Raw genomic sequence first — 22,145 nt, 5'->3', positions numbered from 1 at the left:
CCTGGGTGACACGGGAAGCATTGCCCGGTTCCCCTGCTCCCCTGGCCATGGTCAGATGCTTCTCCTTGTGGCTGCTCAGGTTGCTGTTTCTGGTCCTCCGCTTGCTTAGCTGCACAAAACAATCTGGCCGCATGCAGGAGGTACGCAGGGCCGCCACCCAGGGCTCCGTTGTAGGCTTCTTTGGGAACTTCCTCTCCTCCTCCTTGGTGTGGAGGCCTCTGTCTTCCCTGTATGTGTCTCAGGGTGACAAGATGGTGTTTCGAGTGTGGCCACAAGATCTTGTGTCCAGCAGGGAGCTGGCGGAAGTTCCCAGCGTCCAGAAGGTCATGCAGGTTGAGACTGCAGGTGTGGAGAGTTTCCTGGGAACCCCACAATGATCCCTGTGCCCTCAGCACCCTTGTGACCGGCACCTGAAACTGCGGAGCAGCCTGGGCAGGTCTGGCCTGCACAGCCCTGTCGGGAAGGCCCCCGGAGCCTGGTATTGCACAGGTGGAGGGTCGTGTGCGTCACACTGTCAGGACTTTGATCTGGAGTCAGCTGCAGGCGGACACTCCCACAGTCCCCCACAGCTGCCCCCTGGGCCCCTTCCCCTTGCAGAGTTTTGCAGCTGTTCAGCAGTAGGGGCCTCCCCAGCCCTCATCCCTGTTGGGTGGCACTGAGCTCCCCTCTCAGAGGTGGAGGGGGTGACCCACCTGTGCCCACACTCCAGGACTTCAGGGAGCACACGACCTGTGTCCTGTGGTGCTTCCTCCAGCTCCTGAGTGCTTCCTGCCTGGGTGCTGGGAAGCTTGGTCTTCAGGGTAGCAACCTGACCCCACCCAGCTCTGTGTGTCTTGGTGTCTCCCTCCCAGGGTGGGTGTGGGGTTGAGCGAGATCCTATAAAGTGCTTGGCACATCCCAGGCCCTGGGGAGCAGGAGCCGCTGCTGTTCCTGAGCAACGTCGTTCACTGCTCCAGAGATCTAGGGCATCGGCAGGGTCCCGGCCCTCAGGGCCCTCCTGCTCCACGTCCTGCTGGTGCCACACAGCACCCCTGACCTGCGTCCCTCCTCCCGAGGTTCCATCGGCCGTGGCCAACACGTCTGAAACACTGGAAGGAATGGCCATCCGTAGGCAGCTCAGAAGTTCTACAGTAAGCTCTGTTCTAAGATGACGGTGCATCACCCCTCCGTCCAGCGCACCCACGCAGTGCACACCACCCTCACACCAGTCACACTGTCACCACTACACCTCCTGGACCTCCACCACCAGGGCCGCATGCTCGTTTTCATGATTCCCGAATAATGGCCCCAAAGGCAAGAATACCCCTGCTGGCAGTGGGAGTAGGCCAGCCCTTCCACAGGGGAAGGTGGACGTTCTCCACGGGGGCAGCCGGCTTCTGCTGAGGTTGCCGAGACCTTCAGCGGGAACTGTCCTCCACAGGTGGGGAAGGAACAAGGAGCATGTGCAGCTCTCCTGTCACACCTCAGGCTGCAAAAGTGACAGCCACGGGGACACCGCGTGGTGAGGAGCAAGGCCTGGACTCATCTGCATGAGCAGGAGGCGCAGCAGGTGGGGCTCAGTACTGCAGGGGCCAGGCACGTGTGTGTCCCTGGCACAAGGTGGCCGTGACCTGATGGCGTGTTCCGGATTCCATATTCCTGTCCCACAGAACCCTCACCAAGCCTCAGCTCCAGCCTGCAGCTGGCTGCTCCCAGCTGAGCCTGGACACAGCCTTGTACTGGGGCAGGAGCCGCTCACAGGGGCCTGGTCTCAGTTGCAGCTGGGCACTCACCATGGAGACCTGTGCCTGCTCCTCGCTGGCTGGGGATACTGGACGTGTCCTTGCCCTGGCCAGGGCGGACTCTGCCTCACACCCCTGCTGTGTTCTCTATGCAGTCACGGGCCCCCGTGACAAGGACAACGAGTAGAGGCAGAGCTGTTGCCCTTTCTCACTGCAGAGGACACTGCGTAGCTGTGACACCAAGCTCGTGTGCCCTGGGCCCCACCTGGTCTCCAGAGTCCCGTGAACTCCAATCCTCCTGGTCTCCACTCCTGCAAGGCCCTGTGTTCAGCAGACCCTGTCAGCCGAAGGAGTCCAGGAAGGTCTGGGTCTGACTCTGTGGCTGCACCCAGTCTCCCAGCATCTGCACCCATCTCCCAGGACAGGAGGAGAGCTGTGCAGGCCAGTCCACGGTGGGGAGATGCTGGCCACAGATTACCTGGGATGTCGGCATTCTGGCCACGGAGGAGTCCAGTGATAGGCACCTAATAAAACTGGAAGGGTAATAATAAAAAGAGGATTGCCAGGCAATTGAAGTCCAGGGCTGGCAAGGCTCAGGAAGGATGAGAAAGGATAAAGCAAACAGCAGCCCCTACCCGTACCACCCAGGGCTCAGGAGGGTGGCCTGTGGCAACGCTGCCCTGGCCTAGCAGGGCCCTCATCTCCTGACCCTCTCCCCTCCAGAGAAGACACCACACAGGGCCCGCTGGGAACACAGGCACCGTCTTCCTCACCAGCACCTGTCATGTGAATGATCTAAACCTATCATTAGAACATTTATATCCTCACTTGTCCCGTCCAAACACTGAACTCTGATTTAAAGTTGAATAAGACAGCTATTTTAAACCACTCAGTCACTGGCTTCTAACCATCTTTTATAAGAGTTGGATTAATTATTGAAGCAACAGATTATTTGCCTGAAGATGAACTGCTTGGCTTGTAGACGGCCTGCTGTCCCCGTGGATCAGAAGCCAGAGCCGGCGGGTGGGTCTCAGCTCTGCTCTGCCTCTGCAGCCCCCACCTGCTCCAGGTCCCCAGACCGCAGAGGGCTCCCATGGAGAGTCCCGGCAGCCACCCAGAAACACAGGTGCTCACGGCTGGGAATTCTGTGTCCAGAACCATCGCCCAGCAGACATCTGAGGACACCCCTGCTCGGCTGTCCTGAAGCAGCGCTCCCAGGACCAGTCCTGCTGTGATGAGAACATGATTTTCCTTCAGTGTGTGCAAGAATGCAACTGGCACTTTGAGGATTCACACACAGAGAATCCTTACAGAGAACCTGGGCCATTCTGTGACAAGCTGACAGTCCGCCATGCCATTGGGGAGTCTCTCCACGCCCCAGCTGCAGGTTCTGGGTCTCTCTCCTTGCAGTCTGTGGTTGTTTTGGACTTTATACTTCAAAATGCAGAGTCGACGTCCACACACACCAGCCTGAGCTGCCTAACTGAACCATTTCCCAGGAAAAGCCCTTCTGAGGTGTGGGTGAACCCGAGGCTGTGTCCGGCTCTGCGGCGGGTCTCTGCCCCTTCCCCTGGAACGTCTTCCTACCAGGGTCTCCCAGCCTCTGCTACCAAAGGCCAGGGCAGAAAGGAAGTCATGTCTCTGCCACGGGCATCTAGAGGCCCGGGCAGCAGAGGGCTCAGAGGGTGGCTCACGCGTGGGGCTGGGGTGACGATAGCACAGTGTCTGTGCGCGGCCTCGGGTCCTGTTCTGCCTCTGTCTCCCTACTGATGGGCAGGACCTGAGCTGCCAGGAGCAGCCACCTCCTGCTCTCCCTGCTTCTTCCTGTCCTGTCTGGAGTTGTGTGGCCGGGGCTCTGCACGTGAGCCTGCCCCGGGCTGTACGATCTTCACTGCAGAGCGTTTGTACAGGTGAGCGGGGTCTGAGAAGGGGAACTGGCCTTTCATTCACTGACGTTAATCCAGGCTGGTGGTCCGGATGGGGGCTCAGAGCCGTCACTAACAGTGCTGGCTGCCCACGGCTCCTGAGCGCTCAGTGTCCATACTGGAGGACCCATGGGCTTTCTGTGCAGCCACAGATCCCCTGGTGTATGGCCTTCTCTGGGCCTGGCAGCCCGCTCAGCTGGCACCCTGATGGACCAGGCTGCAGGTGACACCCCACCCAGAGGCTTTCTGCCAGTGACTGGGCCTACAGGCCTCCCTCCCCTGGGTGGGCAGATCTCTGAAGCACAGATTGGATTTAGCCCGTCAAGCTGTTTGCTGTTAACCTCCGCAGGGTGTCTGTGTGTGCTTATGCATATGTGTGTTTACTTCTGTTTGTGTGAATAAATCTGTGTTCATGTGTGTGCGTGAACATGATATTCACACAAACATTTATGATCCATGTTATATTGTTCTTAACTTTCTGATATTTGGGAGATTTTTTAGTAGAGTACTATTTCAGTTTGTTCAGTAAATTCCAATATTTACAAAACCCAAGAGCTAAAGTTCTGCAGCGTATGTAAGGGCAGCGACATCTTTTCAAGGGTCACCCCACTGCTCCAAGGCCATGCTGCACCTGCTCACAGCTGGAGTTGACCCCTGCGCCCTGCCCACACCCACCAGACACCATGCCCATCCCTGGGGCTCAGAGCCAGCCTCAAGTGCTCCAAGGACCGTCCTGCCTCTCCAGCCGAGGCCCAGGGTAATCGCGGTTGGGCGGAGGGGCTGGAGTGCCGCTCAGTGTTAGAATGTGTGCTTAGCAGTTCAAGCCACGGGCAGATCTCAGCACCCAAAACAAACACACAACCAAAGCTTGAGTCTGTTCCTTCCATGGGCAGCAGCCAGAAGGTGAGGAACGATGGCACTCAACGCCTCACACCTGCAGGAGAAGGATCTCTCTTTGCTTTAGGATTTTTGTGAGATTGGAAACAAAATCCTCTTGAGATCTTTGCTCCTCTTACCTGTGCAAATACCTGAAGTTGTTGAATTTACTCATGTGCGGGGGGGGGGGGTTGGTGGTGGGGGCGGGGGGGGCGGGGAACATGGTGGGAGTAGTGCACAGCCGTCCCTGTCTCCACGGGAGCAGAGGGGGCTCTGGCTGGGCTCCTCGGGGAGTGGGACGCTCAGTGTCAGGTGCTGGCCCTGTTTTCTTACCCAGATTCCAGGTCACACAGGCGTCTTTCCGCTGGAGAAATGAAGGTCCGGACACATTAGCCTATTTTAGGGAAACATGTTTATTTAACATGTATGCTTAGCCTGGAAATAACTAGAGAAAATGAGGAGTTTCTTAAGGGCTGCACTTTTGAGGACCAGGCACCTTGCCGTGAATCTCCAACAGACCATGTTCCTGGGCGTGCTGTTCTGTGGGAGCACAGGGTCCTGCTGGAGGGACCCTGGGCCTTGCAGACAAGAAGTCCCCCTGCTGCCTGGGCAGAGGGGCCGATGCCAAGGACAGGGCTGCTGGCTGAGGTCAGGTGACACCCGCTGTGGCCTGGGTGTGACAGAAAGCAGGCTGGGCCTCCGATGCCCAGGGACGGGGGCTTTTGTGTCTGCCTGAGCCAGGAATCTGATCTATTTGAGAATTCTTGTGCCTTAAGAATAATGCCCCAGGGCTGGGGATGTGGCTCAAGCGGTAGCGCGCTCGCCTGGCATGCGTGTGGCCCAGGTTCGATCCTCAGCACCACATACCAACAAAGATGTTGTGTCCGCCGAGAACTAAAAAATAAATATTAAAAAAATTCTCTCTCTCTTTCTCTCTCTCTCTCTCTCTCTCTCTCTCTCTCTCTCTCTCTCCTCTCTCACTCTCTCTTTAAAAAAAAAAAAATGCCCCAAAGGTGTTAAACGAGAAAAAAATATGCATGATCTGACGTTAAGATTTATGGGTTTCAATGTAAAACAATCCAGGGGGAAGGTTTAAAAAATTAATTTGTATTCTCAGCAGCAGAATGTGGCGTGTTGGAGACGCTTAAGAATTTCAAACACGAGGGAGATTGCTGAATGGAGAGGCCATTCATGTGAAATAGAGGATCAGAGATGAGAACAGGTGGGGAAACTTATATATATATATTTTTTAAATGAAGACTACGTTGGAAAATTGAGTTTTGCTTTACTCACACAGGAACAGTAGGAAACCAGCCTGGCAGCCTTCGCTGTGCTAAAGAGCCCTAGATTTGTGATACTGCAAGTCACTGGAGCATCTTGAACACAAGACACCGTGTGTGTTTGCAGACAACCAACAGACCCAGCTCATCCTGAGCGATGCACGGAGGAGCCGTCTCTGAGAACGCCCGCTGCTCCCTGCTCTAATTGAAGCCCTACATCCTCCTCACATTCAGAGCCCGCCCCCGCCTTCCGGCAGCTCTCGGGCCCTTCTGGGGCTCTTTCTGCCCTACCCTTCCTCCACCAGGAGCTGCTCCTTCATCAGATGCCATGCAGGAGAGCGACACAGCCCTCCAAGCACAGGGCCGCGGGTCCCCTTGGAACAAGGTCCCAAGCGTCAGAGACACATCTCCCCACTTGCTGCATCCCAGATGCTCACAGCAGCCAGGAGGAAAGAATATTTAGGCTGTGTTTTGTTAAGACAGGCTTCTTCTGTCAGGCAGAAGAGCAGGCAGGATCTTGTGTTGCTGCCAGACAATTGGCCACACAAGAAAAACGGCCTCGAAGTTCCTCTGACAGCTTTATTCTCGTGGCTCTGGCCGAAGAGTAGCAAAAGGATTGCAGAGGCGCTGCGTGGAACGTCACACCCAGGTTCAGGAGAGTGTCGGCTGGCTGCAGGATGATCGAGAGGACGCAGGGAGGGAACGGGGCTCCAGTGACCTCAGGCACTCACTGCCTCTTTTCTGTAGCCAGATCCTGCTCCCTTTCTGTGCTGGGTCTTGGGCTGTGTTTCCTGGAATAGGGAAGAGCCCCCCGCGCTGCCCGAATGCTGGTGTGGAAGAAGCAGCTACTGATCGCTCTGCAGCTGCTGCCTGCCCCTGGTCCTGGAGAAGACTCTGGCAGGAGTGATCTGATTTATGTCAGGCCCTGCCTGTGGCAGATCTGTCTGGCCCATTCATTAGCCAGCAGAGCCCCTCCTTTGGGCCTCCTGATGGATGCCTGTAACTAAGGTGGAATGCCCTGTCCACTCGGGTCCTTCCAACAACAGGCAACCGTGAAAGACCCAAGTTTTCTGTTCTTTGAAGCAGAAGAAACAGAGTCGGGGAAGGACTTTCTAGATGACAGACTGCTAGGTAGGCTCACTGCAGCTCATCCCTGTCAGCCAAACCCAGGGCCAGAAATCCTCCCGCGGGTGTTTGTGCATAGAAAACTCTGCAGTGAAGCACACGGGGCAGAGCAACACAGGCCGCCCCACCGTGGGATTCCTGGCACGCACTGCGGGTCTCCTAGGGTCCTGCCTCAGGGCCGCAGGACTGGTGCTAGGTCCCTGCAGGTGCCCGATTCACAGACACCAGGGCCTGGAGATTGCATAGCACTACATGCATCCTCCCGCATCACCTGCACCCTCCGCGTGCTCCAAACATCTCTAGATTACTCATAATGCCCAACACAATGTACGTGAGGCAGAAATAGTCATTAAGCTGTATTTTTTTAGGAAACAATTACAAGAAAAAAGTGTCTGCCAGCTTCAGTGCAGATACAGTTGTTTTTACAAATACTTTCCATCTGTGGTGGGTTCAGTGCCAGACGTGATGGGCTGACGCCAAGTGCTGCCAGTACCTTCTTTCCCACAGACCTACCTCATGGATGTGTGCATAGAACCGAGTTCCTGGACACTAAGATGCAGTCTCAGGCTGGGTCTGGAGGGTCAGAGCATCAGGTGAGCTCCTTGATTCTCTAGAGGCCTGAGAACCTGTGTCCCCACGCTGTGAATAAGTGCCCGAGCTTCTCTGCTCTTGCTTCTCGCTGCTCTGCAAAGGCCCTGGGTCTTCCATCTCCGCCCTAGCCTAAGGTGCCGGTCCCTTCTGGAACAATCCTTCCCCTTACGTCTACCCGTTTGGGACTTCACCATTTGTACAGAATTGGACTGAACGCTCCGGTCCTGCTGAGTGTCAGTCTGTTCTGTGGGGCCGTCTTCTGGAACCCAGTGTGCCCTCCGGGTCTCTGGTAGCTTGTTCAGCAGTGTGTGTCCTCTGCGCTTTGGAGGGTAGGCTCTGTGTCTGGTTTACCTTTGGGCCATCTGGAGGTGCAGCTGGGAAAGGTTCATATACAGGTCCATGTCCTGGGGAGAGTGGAGAGATGGACCCAGCACAGGGTAGAGAGAGGGAGCCCAGGCAGGCAGAGGGGAGAGTGGGGCAGCAGGGCAGGCACAGGGGGGAGTGGGGGAGCAGGGCAGGCACAAGGGGGAGTGGGGCAGCTGGGCAGGCAGAGGGGAGAGTGGGGCAGCAGGGCAGGCACAGGGGGGAGTGGGGGAGCAGGGCAGGCACAGGGGGAGTGGGGCAGCAGGGCAGGCACAGGGGGGAGTGGGGCAGCTGGGCAGGCACAGGAGGAGTGGGGCAGCTGGGCAGGCACAGGGGGAGTGGGGGAGCAGGGCAGGCACAGGGGGAGTGGGGCAGCTGGGCAGGCACAGGGGGAGTGGGGGAGCTGGGCAGGCACAGGGGGAGTGGGGCAGCAGGGCAGGCACAGGGGAGAGTGGGGGAGCAGGGCAGGCACAGGGGGAGTGGGGGAGCAGGGCAGGCACAGGGGGGAGTGGGGGAGCAGGGCAGGCACAGGGGGAGTGGGGCAGCTGGGCAGGCACAGGGGGAGTGGGGGAGCAGGGCAGGCACAGGGGGGAGTGGGGCAGCTGGGCAGGCACAAGGGGAGTGGGGGAGCAGGGCAGGCACAGGGGGGAGTGGGGCAGCTGGGCAGGCACAGGGGGAGTGGGGGAGCAGGGCAGGCACAGGGGGAGTGGGGCAGCTGGGCAGGCACAGGGGGAGTGGGGGAGCAGGGCAGGCACAGGGGGGAGTGGGGCAGCTGGGCAGGCACAAGGGGAGTGGGGGAGCAGGGCAGGCACAGGGGGAGTGGGGGAGCAGGGCAGGCACAGGGGGGAGTGGGGCAGCTGGGCAGGCACAGGGGGAGTGGGGGAGCAGGGCAGGCACAGGGGGAGTGGGGCAGCTGGGCAGGCACAGGGGGAGTGGGGGAGCTGGGCAGGCACAGGGGGAGTGGGGCAGCAGGGCAGGCAGAGGGGAGAGTGGGGCAGCAGGGCAGGCACAGGGGGGAGTGGGGCAGCTGGGCAGGCACAGGGGGAGTGGGGGAGCAGGGCAGGCACAGGGGGGAGTGGGGCAGCTGGGCAGGCACAAGGGGAGTGGGGGAGCAGGGCAGGCACAGGGGGAGTGGGGGAGCAGGGCAGGCACAGGGGGGAGTGGGGCAGCTGGGCAGGCACAGGGGGAGTGGGGGAGCAGGGCAGGCACAGGGGGAGTGGGGCAGCTGGGCAGGCACAGGGGGAGTGGGGGAGCTGGGCAGGCACAGGGGGAGTGGGGCAGCAGGGCAGGCACAGGGGAGAGTGGGGCAGCAGGGCAGGCACAGGGGGGAGTGGGGCAGCTGGGCAGGCACAGGGGGAGTGGGGGAGCAGGGCAGGCACAGGGGGGAGTGGGGGAGCTGGGCAGGCACAGGGGGAGTGGGGGAGCAGGGCAGGCACAGGGGGGAGTGGGGCAGCTGGGCAGGCACAGGGGGAGTGGGGGAGCTGGGCAGGCACAGGGGGAGTGGGGGAGCAGGGCAGGCACAGGGGGAGTGGGGGAGCAGGGCAGGCACAGGGGGAGTGGGGCAGCTGGGCAGGCACAGCGGGGAGTGGGGGAGCAGGGCAGGCACAGGGGGGAGTGGGGGAGCTGGGCAGGCACAGGGGGAGTGGGGGAGCTGGGCAGGCACAGGGGGAGTGGGGGAGCAGGGCAGGCACAGGGGGAGTGGGGGAGCAGGGCAGGCACAGGGGGGAGTGGGGCAGCTGGGCAGGCACAGGGGGAGTGGGGCAGCTGGGCAGGCACAGGGGGGAGTGGGGGAGCTGGGCAGGCACAGGGGGAGTTGGGGAGCAGGGCAGGCACAGGGGGGAGTGGGGGAGCTGGGCAGGCACAGGGGGGAGTGGGGGAGCAGGGCAGGCACAGGGGGGAGTGGGGGAGCTGGGCAGGCACAGGGGGGAGTGGGGGAGCTGGGCAGGCACAGGGGGAGTGGGGGAGCAGGGCAGGCACAGGGGGGAGTGGGGCAGCTGGGCAGGCACAGGGGAGAGTGGGGCAGCAGGGCAGGCACGGGGGGGTGGGGGGGGAGCGGGGGAGCAGGGCAGGCACAGGGGGAGTGGGGGAGCTGGGCAGGCACAGGGGGGAGTGGGGCAGCTGGGCAGGCACAGGGGGGAGTGGGGCAGCTGGGCAGGCACAGGGGGAGTGGGGGAGCAGGGCAGGCACAGGGGGGAGTGGGGCAGCTGGGCAGGCACAGGGGGAGTGGGGCAGCTGGGCAGGCACAGGGGGAGTGGGGGAGCTGGGCAGGCACAGGGGGGAGTGGGGCAGCTGGGCAGGCACAGGGGGAGTGGGGCAGCTGGGCAGGCACAGGGGGGAGTGGGGGAGCTGGGCAGGCACAGGGGGAGTGGGGGAGCAGGGCAGGCACAGGGGGGAGTGGGGGAGCTGGGCAGGCACAGGGGGAGTGGGGGAGCAGGGCAGGCACAGGGGGAGTGGGGGAGCAGGGCAGGCACAGGGGGGAGTGGGGGAGCTGGGCAGGCACAGGGGGAGTGGGGGAGCTGGGCAGGCACAGGGGGAGTGGGGGAGCAGGGCAGGCACAGGGGGGAGTGGGGGAGCAGGGCAGGCACAGGGGGAGTGGGGGAGCTGGGCAGGCACAGGGGGAGTGGGGGAGCTGGGCAGGCACAGGGGGAGTGGGGGAGCTGGGCAGGCACAGGGGGAGTGGGGGAGCTGGGCAGGCACAGGGGGAGTGGGGCAGCTGGCCAGGCACAGGGGGAGTGGGGGAGCAGGGCAGGCACAGGGGGGAGTGGGGCAGCTGGGCAGGCACAGGGGGAGTGGGGGAGCTGGGCAGGCACAGGGGGAGTGGGGCAGCTGGGCAGGCACAGGGGGGAGTGGGGCAGCTGGGCAGGCACAGGGGGAGTGGGGGAGCTGGGCAGGCACAGGGGGAGTGGGGCAGCTGGGCAGGCACAGGGCAGGCACAGGGGGAGTGGGGCAGCTGGGCAGGCACAGGGCAGGCACAGGGGGGAGTGGGGCAGCTGGGCAGGCACAGGGGGGAGTGGGGCAGCTGGGCAGGCACAGGGGGAGTGGGGCAGCTGGGCAGGTACAGGGGGGAGTGGGGGAGCTGGGCAGGCACAGGGGGAGTGGGGCAGCTGGGCAGGCACAGGGGGAGAGGGAACCCAGACAGGGACATAGTGGAGAGGGAGCCTGGGCTGGATGGAGAGAAGCGGCCAGGGCAGGGTTAGAGAGGATTCCTGGGCATGGTGCAGTGAGCTTGGGCAGTTGGTCACTGCTTGGCCACCCACACTCAGTACTGTTGGACGCTGATACTGTCAGGGTGAGTCTATTGCTCTGAGTGACCACAGGGGATGCGCAGTGTTGGCTGTCTTTGTGTCTGTCCACCAGGATGCAGGATACTTTGTAGATTGGGGTCATTTCTTATGCAGCATGACTAATTGAAGAGATGCGCTCATTGTCAGGTCGAAGGGCTTCAGGTCTGCTAATGCAGAGACCACGTGACACAGGGAGCTCACTGGCTTTGGTGGTGTAGAGGGAGGCTTCCCTGAGAAATGAGTGTTGGGCCATGATTGTGGGGTTGGAAAGAAAGAATCCGGTGGAGGAGGGGCAGGAGTGCTTGCCTCTAGTAAGCAGGATTTCCAGGTGTCCCTTCAGGTACACTGTGGGAAGGAACAACCTCATTCCTCAAAATTAATAGGAAATAATGTTTCATAATTCTCCACATCCAAACCTGGCCTAATTACCAACCAGGGAAAATAGGGTTAAAAACTCCAGGCACTGAGGTTCAATGGCGGAGAATATGCCATCACCTAATGGGACTTAATCCTTTTCATAATGCTTCTTTGGAGGTGTTGAAATTACAGTCTCAGGTCCCGGCCAGGGTTAATGCCCAGACACCTACTTTTGATGATGATGAAATTTGGGACAGTTTATCTGAAAGGATCTCCTCCCTTAACCCTTTTAAAGTACTTTTCTGCAGGGAGCTGGATTACTAGCCTTAACTGTACTGTTAATTGTATCCCTGTTCTTATTCTGCACAATTTATCGAGCGGATGGAAATGACTAAACCCCCAGGAAAATATGGTTCCAAATCAATCATTCTTGCCATGCTCCAAAGAAACTCAGCCCTGAACTCACGGGAAGAACACCCAAAATCTGACTGGGCCTTCATTAATTAAAAACAACAAAGCCCTCAGCTGTATTACATGCCAAAGTTATTTTCTGGCACTGACAATTTAGTTAGTCTTCACCTTTCACACTAGAATCATTCTCCTAACGCTAGTAAACTGATTAGTGCTCGTGATCCACGCCACAATTACTTCCCTAGACTAACCCATCAATCGGTCTTCACATATTGTTAGAATGCTGCTTCTTTTCCTGGTTTTAGTTTCACGGTGTTTCAATAAAGTGGTCAGTTGAGCTGCGACCACCAAGAAACACCCCCAGAGCATCCCTCCTCCCACCACTCACTGCCTGACCAAGCACCGTAAGGAGAACTGACATGGCTCCCGATGGCTTCAGAACCCCCCCTGCTTGACCCCCATGCCCATTTCCAGGACTCTGAAAGGAAGCCCCTTTCACAAGTCACCCCCTACCAGCTTCAAGTAGCCAGAGACCTCGACATCCAACTTTCCTTCTTCCTTTCAGAGTCTGGAATCTTGGATATGGAAAATGAAAAACTCCAAGTCAGCGAGGAGAAAGAAATAGGGTGACCTTCTCCTAGAGGTGCCTGCGGAGCTGGTGTCTGGCCTGGTCTCTCTGTTCTCACACCCGTTTTACTGGGGTCTCACCTGAAACCCAGAGGGGTCTAGCTGGCCTGCTCCAAGGGGGAACAGCCTGTGGGAACTCAGAGGCCTTAGTATGCACACAGGTGGTGCTCACAGCTCTGCTCATGGCAGTGAACGCGGACGTACCTTCCCACATGTCTCCTTCCTCCGTCAGGGAGGGGCCCAGAAGCAGACACCCCAGTAGCCATGAGCTCAGGGTGCCTGGATCCTGAAAGGCCAGGGATCCCGGTAAGGGCTGATTTAGAGTGGGAAAGGAAACACAGAGGACCAACCTGGAGATGTCGCGGGGCCAGGAGGTGAGGAGTGCTCAAAACCTAAATAAAACCAACCCCCATGGTGATGGTGTGGTGTCCGAGGACAGCTGAAGATCCGAGGTAGCCGAAGACTCAAGTCTGGGCAGAAAACAGCACTGCATCGTAACCCAAAGTGTAGCAGGAACACCCTTGTGTCCACGCTGGCAGATGAAACAGCTGATGGACAGATAAATGGGGGGAGGAGGACCCTCCTGTGCAGAACGCTGAAAAGCATTCTTTTCTTCAGGGTGAGCGTGGCCACCGAGTTCCTAGGTGTAGGCTGTGACTTCTTCCCAGATGGTATTTACAGTGGGGACAGGAACATCACAGTTGGAGAAGCCTGACAGATAGCAACTCAGCCAGCCAGGTGGTCCAGCCAACATCCATGGATATAAGTCACTCCGGTGGCCTGTGCCACTGACAGGGTGATGGAATGGCCCCTTCAGGAGGCTATAACTCCATGATCATCAGGAACACGAAGCTCAGTGCAGGGACGTCCTGCCAAAGCCCTCCCCAGCTTCTATATCAAGGTCATCCAAAGGGACATCCGCGAGCTGTGGCCACCTGGAGGAGCCTTGGAGGTGGACAGCTGTGGAATGTGGGGTCCTGGACGGGGCACCAAGGTAATCTGAGTAAGGTATGGGATCTAGTGAGCAGTGGTCTGTCAACACTGACCGGTCAACCATGAGCAGTGTGCCACCCAGGGTTTCTGCAGCTGCATGACTATGATGAATGCTGCCTGGACATCGGCCAGGGCAGATGATGTGGAGCATGTACAAAGTCTGTCCTCTCAGCCACCTTGCAAATCTCAAAGCATTCTCCATGACAAAGTGCATTTCAGAAACAGAGGTCAGCTCCAACACTTTTGGTCACCTCCCTGTTGCCATTTCTGGCCATCTAGCAGGGCTGTGCGGTCTTCAGAGGCTCTTGTTTTACATCGACATCCTGTGTTTATTAAATCACTGCAAGGGCCTGAGGGTGTGTGATTTTAAACTTACATTTCTTTTATAAAATGGAAATGGATTTACTTCAGCAATGAGCATTTCTTCTGTAAAGTTAAAATGGATTTGCTTAAGCAAAAGGGAAGCCCGTTAATGTCCCTCGTGACTCCAAGGTGTCTAAAAGACCACTGCTGATGTTTTCAGACTCTTTAGATATTCTTGCTTTTTTGCTGCGACTCTGGAATCACACATTACCTGCCATTTGGAAGCCTGGTTTTACTAATGGTCTATTATAAACTTTTTTCTGTTTCATAAATTACCCTGAAGCACAAAGCGGGAGTCCTGTTGGATGACGTCTAAATGCTCAGTTTGTGCAAGGACCCAGGGGAGGAGGGAAGGAGGCAGAGTGGGCTCGCTATGGGCGACAGCTGGCATTCGAGAACTGCCATCCAGGTGGGTTACAGGAATTAACTGAGCAGGCCTAAATGATCCCACATCACCCCTTACTCAGCCTGGTGAGGAACGGGTACATGAGTGGATCGGCCCTTTGAGAAAGGTACTGGAGGATCAGGCAGGTCACTTCCTCTGGGTCCTAGGGAGTGTCCATGTCCCCCAGACACCAGCCTTTCTGAACTAGTGGAGCAGGCTGTGGCTGTCTTCTATAGAGAAAATCTCAGGGTTGCAGAGTGCATTGAAATTCCAGCTCACAGGGTGTGGAGAGAGGTCGAAGAGCCCTTCCTGGGCCAGTGTCCACCACGAGGGTGCTCATCGCTGGGACGCACCCAGAGGGCTTCCCCCTCGCTCTGCAAGGACAGCACACACCTACTGCAGGCAAGGCTGTCTGTAGGAGGAGCTGCTGGTGTGGGACTCTTAGGTTGGGGCCCAAATCCTTGCTCCACCGTTTCCTCGCCATCGGCCACCAGCAAGCCAGGGAACCTGTCTTAGTTTCAGGTTTCTCCTCTATGAAGTGGAAGAGGAAGAGATTTTGTCTGTAGGCATCCTGCCAGGGGCCAGCACTTCTCAGAAGGCCTAAGATTTTTTGCTCGGCTGGCCATGGGTCTAAGCAGCATCCGTCACATCGGGTGGATCTCAGGTCCAAGCTGGCACAGCAAATGATGCCCAACACCAGGAGGGGAGATCTTCCTGCAGCTCTCTCCCCCAGAACAGCCATGTGGTTCTCACCAGGAGGCAGCTGGCCCCATCCCACAGCCCTGGCAGGAGGAGCCCTCGGTCCCCCAGCGGGGCTCGCAGGACGCGGGTCTGGGAGCCCCCACCTTGGCGTGCCACTGGGTTTTTCTGCTCTCTTGCCTCTCCCCCCACGGGAGTGTGAGATCAAAGATGACGGGCCTGTGGCTGCTCAAGTGCCGAGGGGTGTGCTGCACACATGGAGAGGAACTTCACCTGGGGCTGGAGAAGCAGGGGCCAACCCTCTCCAGCAGGTCGTTGCAGGAGCCTCCATTCCTTCTGGGCGAGGGCGTGGCCAAGCCTGCCCAGGAGCTTTTGGTTTAGTGGAAGAGCACTCAGCATCTTCATGCTAGGACGTGTGAACTCTGTACACACTCACCTGAGGCCTCGCGACTAGCTGCAGAGTTATCTCCGTTCTGCAGAAACAACCCTCTGCCATTTGACACACACACATACTGGAGAGCCCCAGGGTTCCTGGTGCCCGTGGGTACCTTGCCGTTCTCCACCCTCTTGCCTGTAGACCTGCTCCTGGGTGGGGTGGCCTCAATACCATCCAGCCTGGACCCTCTCCTGCACTTTACCACCCGCTCAGTGGCTGAGCAGGATCAGACCTCTAAGCCGGGCTCCTGATCCCTCCAATGTGCTCCTTTCCATGAACTTACTCTGAACTTGTTCTCTATTGGCTCAGGGCAAAGGTCTCGGAGGCCTCCTCAAATCCTCCTTTGGGCTGACCATCCACATCCACAGAAAAGTCCCTTCTCCGGTCCCTTCTCATCCCGGTATTGGCTGCTGCCCGTCCAAACCAGCTCTGCCTGTCCGTGGGCTGCTGCGAGGTCTCCCTGCTCTGGCTGCCCCATGGGCAGAGCATCTGTCTCTGCACGGCAGCCAGAGGATGCTGTTGTCTGTGGGCACAGGCTCCTCTCTGCCCTTATCAGGACCCACGCAGGTCACAGATCCTCGGGCCTTGTCCCTGTAACCTCACCTCCATGGCTCTCCCCACCTTCCCGCCAGGTTTCTCCACACCAAGCTGTGCCCGCGGCTGCCTCTGCCCGCACGCTGCTGTCCTCTCCAACAAGCTCAGGAGGCCTGGCTGGCCATGCTTCCCAGGCTCTGACACCTGGCTTACCTTTCTCCTTGCACACGTCCTGGCCTAAAACGTCACACCTCACGGCTCCTCCTCTGCCACACCTGCAGGAGGCACAGTGGCTCTCTGCTTGCTCTCAGGCATCCAACGCAACGCCCGACACTTGGTAGGTATGCAGCACACATTTTGGAATCCATGTAAGGAAGGGCAACCACAGAGGGGTCAGGAAGTGGCCCGGCTCGAGGTGGAAGCCGGCTGTATCAGCTGCTGTCTGGTTTGACGCCTCCGAGACAGAGGGAGGATGGGGAAAGGTGGGGTCTGCACTCTGGCGCTGAGCCACGGGTCTCTGAAGTGCTGTTCCTGTCAAAACGTGTTTGTAGAATTCTGCGAGGGAGCCCAGCAGCTGAGCCTGCAAAGTAAGCTGACACTGCAGCCCCCGGGGTTCTGTGGACAGCCCAGCTCCGCGGCCCCCATGCCTGTCAGCTTCCAGGGCCTCTGCGTGCACGTTTGTGTGGTCTGCCATAATTAGCCTGGTCTTGGTCATCGCATAACTGCTAAGCACGCAGTGGCTGTGGCCTGCTGCTGCTCCTCTTGGAAACAGATGACACATCATGAAACATTTATTTGAAAACAAGTGCAGGCTTCTTAATCATTACCACTGACTGCTCTCCCCCTGAGCCGGGCAAGGAGGCTGTGCACTTCGGACCTGCCTGGAGGAGATGTCCCCTCTGCTCTCCCGTCCCCCTTCCTGCACTGGGCTGCCTCTGTGGCTCCTTTGAAGAGGCTCTGCACCCTGGGAAGCCTGCTTGCTTCAGCCATGGGCACTGCCCTTTGTTTCAGTGTTTACATTCCTCAGGCTGCTTCAGGTGGATGAATAGGACCCCAAATGCCGTGGCTGATAGACCAGCATTGCTCACTAACTATGCCGTCATTGGAAATCTGCACAGGATGCTTTCCTCTCTCGTATTAACATTGAAGACAGTTTTTCTCCAGGCCCCCTGAAGTGTACCCTGGGAGTGGGAGGAGGTCTCTGGCACAGCGAGTGGCTCCAGGTCACTGCTGCAGAGCCTGCTGTCACTCAGATTTGCCAGCGAGTGTGAAGTGGTGGGGAGTCAGTTACCCGCCAAAGCCCCTAAGCTGGTGGGGACTCAGGCCTCTGGGCCAGCAGCCCCACCTGGCTCCCCCTCCCTGGCTCCCTCTGCCTCTACCCATGTCTTCCCTCTAGACTCACAGCTCCCTCCTGGCGAGCAGGACAAACTCACTAATGAACTGTCACACAGAGCCAAGCCAGCTGCCACCAGGCACAGATCCCCCGAGGGTGGAAGAGAGGCCACCCCGTGAGACCAGCAGGTCCCCAGCTGGACAGAGGCCACCCCGTGAGACCAGCAGGTCCCCAGCTGGACAGAGGCCACCCCGTGAGACCAGCAGGTCCCCAGCTGGACAGAGGCCACCCCGTGAGACCAGCAGGTCCCCAGCTGGACAGAGGCCACCCTGTGAGACCAGCAGGTCCTCACGGGGACCTTCCTCTTCCTCCTCTCCCTCCTCCCCCCTTCTCTTCCTCTTTCTCCCCCTCCTCCTCCTCCTCTTCTTCCTCTTTCTCCCCTTCCTCCTCTTCTTCCTCCTCCCCTTCTCTTCCCAACTCCTTCTCCCCCTCCTCCTCCTCCTCCCCCCTTCTCTTCCTCTTTCTCCCCCTCCTCCTCCTCCTTCTCCCCCCTCATCTTCTTCCTCCCCTCCTCTTCCTTCCCCTCCTCTTCCTCTTCCTTCCCCTCCTCTTCCTCCCCCTCCTCCTCCTCTTCTTCTTCCTCCTCCTCCTCCTCTTTCCCCTCCTCCTCCTCCTCCCACTCCTTTTCCTCCTCCCCTTCTTCTCCTCCTCTTACTCCCCCTCCTCCCCTCCTTCTCCTCCTCCTCCTCCCACTCCTTCTCCCCCTCCTCCTCTTCCTCCTCCCGTTCCTCTTCCTCCACCCCTCCTCTACCTCCTCCTCCTCTTCCTCCACCCCTCCTCTACCTCCTCCTCCTCCTCTTCCTCCTCCCCTCCTCTTCCTCCCCCTCCTCCTCTTCCTCCCCCTCCCCTCCTCCCCCTCCTCCTCCCTCTCTTCCTCCCCTCCTCCTTTCTCTCCTCCTCCTCTTCCCCCTCCTCCTCCCTCTCCTCCTCCTCTTCCCCCTCCTCCTCCTCTTTCCCCTCCTCCTCCTCCTCCCACTCCTTCTCCTCCTCTTCCTCCCCTCCTTATCCTCCTCTTCCTCCCCTCCTTCTCCTCCCCTTCTTCTCCTCCTCTTCCTCCCTCTCCTCCCCCTCCTCTTCCTCCTCCCCCTCCTCCGCTGCCCCTCCTGCCCCCTCCTCTTCCTCTTCCTCCTCCTCCTCTTCCTCCTCCTCCACCTCTTCCTCCTTCTTCACCTCTTCTCTTCCTCCTCTTCCTCCTCTTCCTCTTCCTCCTCCTCCTCTTCTTGCTCCTCCTCCTCCTCTTCTTCCTCCTCCTCCTCTTCCTCTTCCTCCTCTTCCTCTTCCTCCTCTTCCTCTTCTTCCTCCTCCTCCTCTTCCTCTTCCTCCTCTTCTTCTTCCTCCTCTTCCTCCACCTCTTCCTTCTCCTCCTCCTTCTCCTCCTCTTCCTCCTCCTCTTTCTCTTCCCCTCCTCTTTCTCTTCCCCCTCCTCTTTCCCCTCCTCTTCCTCCCCCTCCTTTTTGTCCTCCTCCTCCTCTCTAAGCCCCATCTGCATGATCTTGTCTCTGCTGTTCTTGAACCAGTCACATTGCCTGGAACTTGTATTCTCTCATCTAATTTTCCTGAGAACTCCGTCTCACGTTACTATCTCCAGATGTTCAACACAAGCTCAGCATGGTGAATCTGTCCAAGGTCCCCCACCCACTAGGACAGCAGCAGTAGGATCCTGATTCCAAGACCATTGCCCACAACATGCGAAAGACCTGTCTCCATCACTAGTCAGTCCTGTGGCTATTTGCCCCAGAACACGCTAAGTAATGCTTAAGAATTATTATGCACAAATGACCACCAGTGGACAGTAACTGCCTTATCTCTAGAAATAAGTAAGCAATAGACTTTACTCTTTAGAGTTTTTGTTTTACAGAAACCTGGGCTGAAAGGACAGAGTTCCTGTAGCCTGTCCCCACCCCTAGCTTCTCCTCTTACTGACATCTGGGTTAAAATCCAGGAACCAATATCCACGCAACAATCAGCCATCAACACATCAAGGCCCCGCGTTGTGTAGTTCAGTGGATTTTGACAAACTGTGAATGCCGGCACCTCCCCTCACGGTGCCCTAGAGAAAGGAGTACACTGTCTCCATCCACAACCCCCAGTTCCTGGTAACCTCCGGCAGTTACACTTTTTCAAAAATGTGCTGTGGTTAGAATCTGTGTCATCTGCAGAGTTGGACGGTTGGAGACCGAGGGAGAGGTGGTGCTGTGGTTCAAGCTGTAGGCGTTTGGCTGGTGGAATCCCTTCTTCTCCAGGGGACATGCTCACCCTACTTCAGGCCCTCACCTGAATCCATGAGCCCATCCATATCATGGAGGGAACTCCACTTAAAGTATACTGATGAGCGTTAATCTCATCTTTTAAAAGTGCATCACATCGGCATCTGGAATAATGCTTGGCTGGTACCAGGTCCTGTGGCCTGGCCAAGCTCAGGTGGAGAACTAACCTGCACCCCTAGCAACCTGAATCTGAGAGCACTCCATGTCTCTTTGAGGCTCGACAGCTCGTTCCTCTTGCCAACGGGTACTCTTCCACTGTCTGGCTAGGCCACAGTGGGTTCACCCCTTCACGTACTGGAGGGATCTGCTTCCCTCCACTTTTTGGTGACTATGAATAGGCTGCCCCAAGCATTCACGTACAGATATTCTCTTTCCCTTTGACATCAGTTGGACTCATTTGGGTGAATGCCTGGGGGTATGATTGCTAGACTGTGTGTGAGACTCTTGCTTTGCAAGGGGTGGCCCAGCCATCCGGCAGAGTGGCTGTGTGCCAGTCTGCTCTGCTGCTGTGGCAGGGGCCTGGAAAGGCAGGCTCAGGAGGGAGGTTGGTCCTGGCCCACGGTCTCAGAGGTTCGGCCATGGTTGGCCTCTAGGCCTGAAGCCAGGCCGACCATCATGGTATGGAGGGAAGCTGCTCAGCTCATGGCAGCCAGGAAGTCGAGAGAGAGAGGAAGGGGTCAGAGACAAGGTATGGTCCCCAAGGCACGGCCCACCACGCCCTCAGTCAGGTGGCTCCTCCTCCGTCTCCACCGCTTCCCACTGATGCCATCCAACTGTTAATCCACCAGTGGATCAATCCACGGCTGAGGTCAGAGCCCTCAGGGTCCAGTCAGCTCCCAAAGGTCCACCTCTGCCCACTGCACTGGGACCCAGCCCTGAGAGTCTTTGGGGGACACTCCGCGTCCACACCACAGCACTGTGGCTTATGCACCTCCACTAGCATTGGAGAAGGCCCTGCTGTTCCTGCCTTCACAGCCCTTGGAATTGTCACGTGTCCCATCAGCCCTCTGTCGAGCGTGTGCTGGCCTCTCATTGACGCTGGGACTGGGATTCCCTAGTGATGGCAGTGACGGTAGATTGACCCTCTGTACATTGTCTTTGGGTCTCTAGCCCATTTTTAACCTGAGTGGTTTCTTCCTTATTGAGTTTGGTGAGCTCTTTGTGCACAGTAGGTCCAAGTCCTTTATCACATGCTGGTCCTGCAGATATTTTCTCCTGGCTGTGGCTTGTCTTTTCATTCTAAGTTGTCTTCCTGTTTAACAACGTATTTTCAGATCATTAAAACAATCCTACCAGGACACCAAGTATTGCCAGCTGATGAAAATCAACAACAAGCCCCTGCCAAACTCCTGAGCGCTGCAGCCCTTTATCCCACAGGTGGACCCAGGCTTGCCACCCAATCCCTCCACCACCAACAGCCGCTGCTCTGCCCCCGGGTGCCCAGGGTGTCAGGTCCGAGCTCCGTCTGGTGCACACATGGGACATTTGGACACTGGGAAGAGAGGCGGTCATCAGGCTGCTGCCCACCCTCTCCAGCCAGGTGAGGCGCGCTGTGCTGCTGTTCCAGGTCTGATTGTGGGTTCCCTGCGTTCCCTGTGGGCACTGGCAGGTTCCATCAGGGGTGGCTCTTGGGGGTGTCACCCATCCCGCTCCAGGAATGGCCAGTGTAGCCTACCGCATGCTGCACGGGGCCTTGCAAGCCTCAAAATTCTGCACCTACACGGCAGCCCCCAGTGCCCAATGGTGTCCCAGAGGGAAAGGTGATGGAGGCTGGGCTTTAGGAGCCAGGTTGCTGTGACAAGGAGACGGGGTGACAGAGTGGCCCATAAGGGCCTGGGGTTTTCACCCCAGCAGCCTTGTGCTCCTGGTTTGTGGCAGGATCTACCAGCTGTCCTGGTGAAATGAGGCTGGTTAGCTCTCTGCACAGGGTGGCTCCCCCGGGAGAGGCCACCACCACCCTCCAGGGCAGCCCTGCACAGTGCTGGGACACAGGGACATGGGGAGCCTCACTCTCTTCTCCCACTCTGTCCAGGGCAGGGGGGTAGGGCTCAGGCTGGAAGGTGAGGTGAGTGTGAGACCAGGTCTGACCCTGGACAACCTCTTGCAGAAGCAGATACCTGCTCGACCCCGGGTCTGGCCCGGTTCGTGGGGCCACTGTCTTGTCCTTTAGGCTCGTGTGTGTCACAATGGCAGCTCCTTCTGCTGAGATGAGGGATAGTCAGATCCGTCTGTGTGCCACCCACGTGTTCATCATCTCTCATCCATTTATGTCTACCTATGTGTCCATCATCTGCTAATCTTCCACCTCCGCCCACACATCCCGTTTCCTCACCCTCCGTCTGCCCACAGACCCCGGCTGTCCGTGTCTGGGCGGTTCTGAACAGTGCTGCCCTGTGTGTGGAAGTCCAGTGATCCACCCGCTGCCTCTGGGTCCTCCCTGGATGGAAGACTGTTTCTGATTTGTGAGGATCTTGTGCTCTTTTCCATAAGGGACTGTGTTAGTGTATACCCCACC

The 22,145-nt window shown here is 58.2% G+C and overlaps 1 protein-coding gene across 1 annotated transcript in view; it reads left to right on the top strand.

The window, feature by feature from the left end:
- LOC308638612 (uncharacterized protein) overlaps window positions 1-22,145 on the top strand; it is a gene marked incomplete at its 3' end in the record, with an annotated part of 78,077 nt that overhangs the window by 16,567 nt on the left and 39,365 nt on the right. Inside the window, exons 2-5 of the mRNA XM_081276232.1 lie at window positions 5,640-5,744; window positions 5,820-6,933; window positions 7,435-7,520; window positions 21,008-21,170. Of these exons, the coding sequence (XP_081132358.1) occupies window positions 6,816-6,933; window positions 7,435-7,520; window positions 21,008-21,170 (367 nt within the window). The 5' untranslated portion in view covers window positions 5,640-5,744; window positions 5,820-6,815. The remainder of the gene's footprint in view (window positions 1-5,639; window positions 5,745-5,819; window positions 6,934-7,434; window positions 7,521-21,007; window positions 21,171-22,145) is intronic.

The sequence above is a fragment of the Spermophilus citellus genome (assembly GCF_964194105.1).
Source record: "Spermophilus citellus genome assembly, chromosome: 19".
In the NCBI taxonomy this organism is placed as follows: domain Eukaryota; kingdom Metazoa; phylum Chordata; class Mammalia; order Rodentia; family Sciuridae; genus Spermophilus; species Spermophilus citellus.
This window is presented reverse-complemented; position numbering and strand designations above follow the sequence as displayed.